The 10091-nt window shown below is 37.7% G+C and overlaps 1 protein-coding gene across 8 annotated transcripts in view; it reads right to left on the bottom strand.

Annotated features, from left to right (window-relative positions):
- Nucleotides 1–350: 350 nt before the first annotated feature.
- KDM1B (lysine demethylase 1B) overlaps nt 351–10091 on the bottom strand; it is a 55015-nt gene continuing 45274 nt past the window's right edge. For all 8 annotated transcript variants that reach the window (XM_043980668.1, XM_043980647.1, XM_043980663.1 and 5 more), the window contains 4 exons: nt 8503–8628; nt 7416–7538; nt 3432–3584; nt 351–2477 (listed from right to left, as the gene is read on the bottom strand). In XM_043980668.1, coding sequence (XP_043836603.1) covers nt 2394–2477; nt 3432–3584; nt 7416–7538; nt 8503–8628 — 486 coding nt within the window. In that variant the 3' untranslated portion in view covers nt 351–2393. The remainder of the gene's footprint in view (nt 2478–3431; nt 3585–7415; nt 7539–8502; nt 8629–10091) is intronic.

Below are 10091 nucleotides of genomic sequence, written 5' to 3'. Positions count from 1 at the left end.
CAGGGATACGTTGATAGATTATTGCCTGAGGACAAGCCTAAGATCTATGAGGCTTGTAACTAGATCTATAGAATTTTGTGAACATATCAACTCTTGAAAAATTATAAAAGTCCAGCATTCAGAGTACTGAAATCTCAGATCCTTTATGTTGGGTCTTCATGAAAGTGTTTGTAAATGCACTTTGGCTATAAAAAGATTATCAGCCTAGTGATATGAGAAATAGTAAAAAGGATAGACTGCTACATCGGTAGGAGTGGTTAAGCTGGGTTAAACTCATGGAAGGCTACTATGAATGTATAAATCCATCTAACCTTAATGGTTTGAACACTAATTAGAAATACATAAAGACATTTTGCAAAAAAAAGACATTTCCAGTTTTATTAGGCATCTTTAACATAGTCACACAAGAGATCATGCTCTGCATTCAAACAATATACTTAAAAAAAACCACTTGTTGCATATTTACAAGTCTTTGTAGACAAAAATGGAAAAACATGCACAACAATAACTCTCAAGGCTGAGAAAAAGAATATTGTGGCCTGTTAAATAACAAAGCCTCAAACCAGAGCCTACTAGGTTTCTGAAACATTAAATGTTTTAAAATATAAACATTTATTAGAATTTCCATTTAGGCATGTTTGTCCCCACAATTTAAAAGTACAGTTTTTAAATGTCCTCATAAATTGACATAATAATTTAGTTGTATTGTTGTGTGTGTGTGTATGTACCATTTCAAACTTGATACTTTGCACTGATCATTTAACTCTTGCCTTACCTTTAATATGCTCAATAGCTTAATGTGTAATATTCCAACTAGTAACAATGAGAAAAAAAACTGAGTATTTTTCCAGCCTACTTTGGGAATATGCTTGACCCTGTTTTGATTTTTGTGGTTTTGTGGTTTTTTTAATTCCACAAACTGCTTCTAAATTTTAACCCATATGTTTCATTAGATAACTAATGGTGGAAGTAATTATAGTTGACTTATATCTGAATTTTAAACATTTCTAAGTTATGTACTTAAGATTCAATTTTCAAATCACTGAAAATCAGGTTAGATTGCCATTTTTGGATTGGGAAAAAAAAAAACAGTTAGCCATATTCCCAGACATTTACATTGGAGATTGTGGTTAAATTGTATTCACTCTGGGACATCATTTAAACACAATAAATAACACAAAATAGCTTTTCTTTATTGGGTCTCTTTATAAGGTAAACCTCCTGAAAATATGTTTTAAGTAACATTACACTAAGCACTCTATAATCGAAATAAGTATTTGTTGTGTTTCTAGGCAACATTGTTTGTGTGTGTGTGTGGTGGGGTGAGTGAGGGTAGGATGGGGTTAATCTAAAATGTAGGGGGGGAAAAAGATTAGGAAAATCTGACATTTTTCTGTAATTTTCCACTGGACCTGCCTATGGAATACTCTGAGCAGAGATCTATTAGAAGATATATTCCAGTTATTTGTGCCTTATTTCTAGCAAAAGTTCTAAGCTTTATAAAATTATTTTCTCAAATCTTTAATAGTGATTGCCATACTTAACGATATTTCAAGTATATTAATCATGAAGTTTGGCTTCCAAAAAAGAGCCATTTTAATGCCACTTTAAATACAAAAACTAAATAAACTTTATTTCTTTCCGATTTTCAGTTATTCAGGCTAATTCCCTAAGCAATTCAATGGTTTGAGAAATTTGCTCTTGAGAATAGATTACTTTTGGCTCTCTTGCAAACATGACTGAACAAATCGAAAATGTTTTATCATAAAAGATTTCTAAAATTTAAATACCCTCCAAGTAGCCAACAGGAAGAAATATGTACAGTACAAAAAATAGTCTCAGAGTTTCAGCTTTTCTTTGATTAAAGCAAAGATCTGCATAATGCCAGTCTTTGTTATCCAAGCTGTAAATAAAAGCTTAGTTTTAGGGAGATATAAAAAGTCTTAAGGCTCATGTGGTAAAGAGGGTGAATTTGCATGATTTAGATTCATGGCTACATCTACGGTCTTCAGTGATTCCTGTAACTTTTCACCTTTTGAAGGTGACAAACTGGATAAAATACAAATTTGAAGTCCCAACCATGAACCTTACTTTAAGACACAAGGTCATTCAATGTCCGTAGCCCTACTGTCTGAAACACAAAGGGCTATGGGCATAGTGTGAGCTAGTTAAGAGGAAAATAAAGTCAAATATAAGTGCTAACAATCATTTTCTGTGGCTAGTGCTTCCATATTTAGTGCTAAACAATATACATCAATATGTCACAATAGAAACATTTCAATTTCTGGTATACAAAAAGTTGAAGTGAGAAAAATCAGTTGAAACACAGTGTCCATCTTTGCTTGCAATGTTTTTCCCTTAGGAGAAAGAGCTGGGTCCAGAGAAAATTAGAATTAAAATGCTGCTATCTTGCTTGCTTCTCGTACACCACTCAAGTATGCCCCTGTGACTGTTTGTGGAAAGTGCCTATTGGTTGCCTGTAACAAAGAGTACGAATGAGATCAGATATAAAAAAAATCGAGGTAATAAAATAAAATGTACTCCAAAATTACAATTACATATGCTCTCACAAAGCAAAGATATTGGGGACAGTTTGGTACAGCTTAAATTAAGAACTGAGTTTTACTCTATAGACACATAAAATCATTCTCAACCAATGACATTTTACAATAATGTTGGGTTTTTTTGTTTTTGTTTTTTGGGGGGGCAGGGCAGTGAGGGTTAAGTGACTTGCCCAGGGTCACACAGCTAGTGTCAAGTGTCTAAGGCTGCATTTGAACTCAGGTCCTCCTGAATCCAAGGCCAGTGCTCTATCCACTGCGCCATGTAGCTGCCCCAATAATGTTGTTTTGATAAGATGATAGCCAAGCCCCATTATAAATTCCATTGTATAGTCAATAACACTATAAGCAGACCACTGCCCATTTACCAACATGGTACCAAAAGCCTTTTGTAAGGTAATTTTTCCTAATACAGTATTTTTGTTGAACCAATTGGCAATATTAGATGGGGTTTTTTTGTGTGTGTGTGTGAGGCAATTGGGGTTAAGTGACTTGCCCAGGTTCACACAGCTAATAAGTGTGTGTTAAGTGTCTGAGGCCGGATTTGAACTCAGGTATTCCTGACTCCAGGGCCAGTGCTCTATCCACTGCGCCACCTAGCTGCCCCGGTGGTATATTCTTATACTAGAAAAACCAAGATTATAGTGAGAACATGTACGTCTGAGTAGCTAGCAAGTAGGCATGCACACAGCATGAACATGAATGCTCAAATGGTTAAGAGATAATTTTTCTAGACATCACAAATGTGTCTGGTACACATCCCCATTTATTTAGCCAATTGTTTCTTGGTTCTACATAAGCCCACAGTACATTTCATTATCACTAAAATTAACCAAATGTGGTTGGAGGTTGGAGAATCAAGTTACCTACCTCACCAGCGAAAAAGATAGTTCCTTGTATGTCTTCTGCTAGGATGTCATAAGCTTCACCACTTCCACCTGTCTTTACAAAACTATATGCCATCTGGATCCATGGCTCTGTGTTCCACCGAGTAACAAAGAAGTTTACCGGGTCTGGTATTTCCTGTGTTGAACAGATATTTAAATTAAAAAGAAATCAGGGGGCAGCTAGGTGGTGCAGTGGATAGAGCACTGGCCCTAGATTCAGAAGGACCTGAGTTCAAATCCAACCTCAGACACTTGACATGTACTAGCTATGTGACCCTGGGCAAGTCACTTAACCCCCATTGCTCCACAAAAAGCAACAACAACAACAAAATAATAATAATAATTTTTTTAAGAAAGAAAGAAATCATACCATACAATTGGAGTTGAAATTAAATATTGGGGGTTAGCGAGCGAGAGACATTCATTTCCTTACAGATAAGACTGTTAACTTCAGGAGGGCATACAAAGGCTTATGTCTTGATTCAGGGACTTAGAGTAGCAAAAAAATGTGCTTAAAAACAAGAGGGCAGTGGGGTGGGGAGAAAAAGTAAAAAAAAAAGATACTGGGTTTGGGAGACGGTCAAATTAGACTGAAAATATTTCATATAGTTCTTTGCAATCAATTATAAGCAAAGATGGCCTTGCAAATAATTTTCTTTGATTAAACAACAGCTTACAGGCCTACCACCATACTGTATGGCGAGTTAACATCAAAGCTGGGAAGATCTGGGTTCTAATTTCACCTCTTGACACATAATGGCTGTGTGACCCTCAACAAATCACTTAACCTCAGAGTGCTCAGGGCAGCTATCTCATGACTAGAAACCTCAGAGAAAGGACTAACTTGCAGAGGTAGATATGGAAGTTTCCTCATCTGGCAGTTCCCCATATATCAATTAAATCACAAATCCATTCCCTAAGCCTTAGCCTAATTTTCTTGTTTTGGGGGACCAGAGGATATGTAAAATCTTTACAATTGTTTAGAAAGCAGTTTCCATTTGATAATCTTGTGATGTAGGAAGTACAACTATTATCATCCCCATTCTTAAATAAACTGAAGCCAATAGCTTAAGTGACTTGCCTAATATCCTACAATAATGATAGGAGGGGCTCAAGCCTGGATGGACTGACTGAGTCCAATGTTTTGCTCTATAGAGGCAGCTAGGTGGAATATCAGGAAGAGATGAGCTAAAATCCAGTCTCAGTGTTGTTGTGTGCCCTGGGCAAGTCACTTAATATTTGCCTCAGTTTCCTCAACTATAAAATGGGAATAACAGCAGCTCCTACCTCTCAGAGTTGTTGTAAGGATCAAATGAGGTAATATTTGTAAAGTGTTTTGCCCAGTGCCTGGCACACTTATTAAATCCTTTCCTTCTCAGCATCATGCCTGGCACATAGTAGGTGCTATATAAATGTGTATTCTCTTCCCCCTTTTCCCCACTATACTCAATTTTACATTCACATATTAAAGGACATTGAAGGAAGTACTATGGACTGATGTGTGTACACATTCTTATAGAAATACCTACACATAAAAAGACAGTAAACAGAAAAATTCCCATTCTTTGCCCTATCTCCAACCCTATCAGAACCTCTGTGCCAGGCCCAGTATCAGTCACCACCTGTGCCTTTGGGAGCCTTTCAGTTACTATAAGCTTATAAAGGGAAAAAAGGGTGGAGGAAAGGAAAGGTTTCCAGATACCCTAAATTAGAATCCTGAATGTTTTCCCCATAAAACTTTATTAATGATAGTGAGATTAAAAAGTATAAAGATCAGAAAAGGTACCAGAATGGGAAATTGGCCACCCAACCCTCTAATTTTTTTTTTTTTTTTGGCAGGGCAATGAGGATTAAGTGACTTTCCCAGGGTCACACAGCTAGTAAGTGTCAAGTGTCTGAGGCCACATTTAAACTCAGGTCCTCCTGAATCCAGGGCCGGTGCTTTATCTACTGTACTACCTCGGTGCTGCCACCCCCGCCCCCCAACCATCTAATTTTGACTCTGCTGCTATGTAATCGTGGGAAAATCATTCACTCTCTCTGGATTCATTTCCCCTTTATAAACTAAGAGTTGGACTACATGACCTGCTTTGTGCCATCTAGTTTTAAATTTTACGATTAATATTAAACTCTATGTAAATGATGGGTTGAACAGGCTTTTGTGGGCTAGCCTGCAAACCTAACCATGTGTTTGGAATCCTGTTTACTGTGGGAAAACTTTTTAAATTCTAAAAAACTTACAAACTTTTGAAATAAAACCCATTCATAAGTCAGGGAGCACTTGGAGAAAAAGGGCTGTTGGATCCAAATGCAAAAATCCAATTCAACAGGCCTTTTTTAGGAGGCACTTTGCTAGGTACTGGAAATATAAAGGAGAAAAAGCATTCGGACCCTGCCTTCAAGAAGCTTAGGTTCTGTTAGAGCAGTGCTGGGAGACTGAAGAGGTATGACGTGTACATAGAGAAGTTAATACAAAGTTTTTGAAGGAGTACACTAAAAAGGGGGGGCATGGGGGTCGGGAGTAGGGGCAGACACCTGAGATGAGCCTTTAAGGATATAGGGATTCCAACAGATGGAGAAGATATGCACATTCCAGGCATGGCAGAAAACCTATAAAATGGCCCAAAGGCAGAACACAAGCGTGATGAGGAACAAATAGGCTTGTATGGCTGCAGTGAAAAATATGTAAGAGGAGTAATGGGGGGGGGGGGAGGTCTTAAAAGCTAAGTTGGAACCAGACTGTGCAAGAGCTTGAAATAACAAAGGTCTTTTTATTTTAGCCCAAAGACAATACAGAGCTGCAGGAACTATTTTAGCAAAAAAAAATGACATGGGCATGTGCTTTAAGAATATTAAATTTGCATGAAGGATGAATTGGAGAAGGAAGAGAAGGGAATCAGAGATCCAAATTAGGAGGCTCTTGTTCCAGTCCAGTTAAGAGCTGATGAGGGTCTAAACTAGGGTTGTGACCATGTGCTTGGATTAAAGAGGATGGTTGCAAGAGATGCCATGGATGTAGAAAATTCAGAACTTAGTAACTGACAAGAAATTCTAATAAGCAACATATCTGCAAAAGGTATCACTGATTCTCAGATTTTATCTGTAACTCATGTGACCTCAGATAAAATTACATTTTCATGTCTGCCTCATGTTAAGACCAATATTAACTCTTGACATCTGTGCCTCTCCTGAGACTCCTATGAGCATTATTCAGTTGAAATGTATACATCACCTTAAACTTTCTAGGGGGAAAAGCATTGCATTTTTTTAGGGGCAAAAATGGTATACATAGGGGGGCAGTTAGGTGGCACAGTGGATTCAGAAGGACCTGAGTTCAAGTCTGGCCTCAGACAGTTGACACTTATTAGCTGTGTGACCCTGGGCAAATCACTTAACCCCAATTGCCTCATCAAAAAAAAAAAAAAGGTATACATGATATTGGTGCACATCATAGAGCAGAAAGGGCACTAGAATTGGCATCAAAAGACCTGGGTTCAAATCTTAGTTCTGCTACTTATGGCCTGTGCAACATGAAGCAAGTCATTTCCCCTTTATGTGTCTCAGTTCCCTTTAAGGACAAGATGAGAAGGGTGGCCAAGGCAATATCCAAAGATTAACCTATGATTACTAGAGTACTGTAGACCACATCCTTTTAAAGAAACCATGGCTATAAGTATGCTGAACTCTGAAGATTATATATAGTCATCAATACAGTGACATGTTGGAGACTTCAAATTCTGAACTAAGAAGAAAGTCTCAGGTTAACCACAGAAAAGGAGGCACACAACAGTGTGAATCACTGATTTCCAGCCAACATCGGGCAGTGAAAAGTAAAATTTAGGAAAACATTGAAGGCTATATGCATTGGTTCTCTTTGTTCTCATCCATGCTGACTAGTTTTAGCCTTACAAGAGATAACAGATTAAATTAGTGGAGAGTATGTCTCTCTCATTTTAAGGAGTCTTACCTGTTCTTTGAATAGTTCCCGGAGTGTGGCCATACACTGTTGTAGGACTTGTTTGTCATCCAGGTTATTAATGGATGTGACAGCCTCTCCAGTAATGACTGACATCAAAACGCTGTATTTACCCTGAAAAATACCAGAAAAAATTGCTCCCTTTATTAAAAAAACAAAACAAAACTAAACTAAACAGATCTTCTTTCCAACTTGCTATTCCCAGCTGACATTCTTTTTTTTTTTTCCCCTGTGTAAGGGTTTTTCCTTCCTGCTTTTTCCACTCACCAATCCCTTTTACCCAATTTCACTCCTACTTAGGTATCTGCAGAGACATGCAACCCTTTGTTTAACAGTGGTATTTGCCCCCCACCCCCATGAAGCCAGTCCAAAATCAATGATCGTATTAAGCTTTCCTTGTAGACTTTCATAATAATGAAGTGTGGTGGAAGATGAAAAGAAATAATGCCAAGGTTTAGGGCCAGGCAGAGATTTAACTATAGAAGGCCTTTTCCTACATGCTACCATTTATTTCCATATGAAAATTGATGAGACTTAAGAGTAAGCCTCAGAGAACAGCAACAGCAGACAGAGTACACTGTGAATTGTATAATGGTTTCAATCTTCAATTATGGTTGCAGCAGTAAAGTCACTTTATGTTCTCCCATCCACCCTTCCTCACCCCAGGGCGCCTTTTTTCCTCGTCAGCCAAAATCTCATCTAGATATAGTTATTTTCTTGCATTTTGGCCCAGCTCGCCAAGTGCCCTTGTGGATATTTTAAAATACCAGTGATTTGAGCATCATGGCAGTAGTCTGAAAAGTAATCCCTTATTGACCTGAAATAAATACCTGCTGTTCCCGAAATTCTCACGTTCACTTTGCATGTGAGAAACTTGCACTCTGGAAAAAAACAAGGCTGATTGCTAATGTTCCTTTCCCATAAAGACATAGGTTCCCCCTTACTATGCAAATACCCAAGTAATGGTTTTTTTATATTCTTTATGTAAATAGTGTTTGGTTTTGGCAAATGGGCAGTAATCAAACCCAATTCTAGACTGGAATGAGAGGATTCAAACCACATTATGTGGATCTCATACCTGAGGATCCATATCATAAAATACAGCAAAGAGTCCACGTTTGCTGGAACAAGGAGGAACATGACCAAAAAAATCAGCTCCTTGAATCTTACTGTCCCAAAATCTGTAAGGAAATTCCAAGGCAATCTGGAGAATGGGAGAAAGACAAGTATGTCTTAATTTACTGTTAAGAGATTAAAATGCTAATTCCCCATATACAAACATCTTCTCTTTTGACTGACAGTCTCATAGTGAGATAGTCTTCAGCATCAAGGTTTGAGGAAGGAAGGTGATGCTAAAACAAAGTGTCCCTTAGTCTTAAGTATGAGTGGACCACACTTTCAGATATCATGTCAACAAAAAGGAAGATGGGTTTATTATGTCACAAACTCCACAGATATCCTCCTGGTGTCAAAAGAAACTGACAAAGTCCTCCAGTATGTTGGGTAGGACAAGCTAACCCTGGGGATAGCTTATGGGAAGGCAAATGAGAGTCACAAAGATATACAGGCTTAGAAGAGTTTAAGTGTGTATCAATGGGAAAAAAACTGACATCAATGAGATCATAAATCCTGTGGAACACTGAAGCATTCTTGTCAACTTCATTTTAAGGCAGGTTTCCATAAATTGAAACCTTGGCTATGCGCAGCCACATACAAGCTTTCTGTGGCTACATGCGTGGCCTTTGTCTATTCAGACATTTGTGGAAGCCATCAAAGGAGCAGGTAAAAGCCTCAGTCAAATGTAGGTCTACACTAGTTAGTATTGACCAAATTAAGTGGTAAAATTAAAATCTAAAAGAAATGAGCCCTATCTGTCCTAACAGAAGTACAGTGGTTATAAGAAAAATATATAAATTTAAATGCTGGTTCTGAGTCACAGATTCGATATATACTAGCTGTAAGAGCATAGTCACTTAATCCCTGGCCCTCAATCTCCTCCTCTAAGAGAATACTTTCACTATAAACCTCACATCATTGTTATAGTTTTAAAAACTTTACTCTGTAACGTGAGTGGTAAACTAGACCTGTGATTTCATTAGTAGAGGGAAGTCTAAGGTGAGAAAACTCTATCAATGTAAGTGGGAACCTTCTCTGAAACTTATAGTATTGGAAGAATGCATAGAACAATAAAAAGCTTAGGTGGCTTATCCAGGCTCACACAGTCAGATAAGTGTCAGTAGTAGAACTTGAACCCAGGTCTCCGAATTGAGATCTCTATTCACTATGTCTTGTTGCCTCACTCATTGACAGTTAGACTTTCTATTTTTTGGCTCAAGAGCCATAGACATCTTGACTAGCTCTCTAACCTCTTGTTTTATGGATATTCTTTTGGACAATTCTGATGATTTTTATTTGTATAACCTTAGGCAAATCTACTCTCTGCAGTCTTCCACTGCCTTATATCACCCAACCAAGACTCAGCCTTGGATCACTCCTACCCTTCACTGCCTTTGCTCCTACAAACATACTGAATAAAAATAGAGAAAATCACACAACCATTCTAAATTCATTACAAATTTATATTATACAAGACAAAGCCAAATAAAATAAAATAAAAGACAAAACCATATACAACTTCAACTGTTACACAATTCCACCTTCTCCCTT

Source organism: Dromiciops gliroides, chromosome 1, assembly GCF_019393635.1.
Source record: "Dromiciops gliroides isolate mDroGli1 chromosome 1, mDroGli1.pri, whole genome shotgun sequence".
Classification (NCBI taxonomy): domain Eukaryota; kingdom Metazoa; phylum Chordata; class Mammalia; order Microbiotheria; family Microbiotheriidae; genus Dromiciops; species Dromiciops gliroides.
This window is presented reverse-complemented; position numbering and strand designations above follow the sequence as displayed.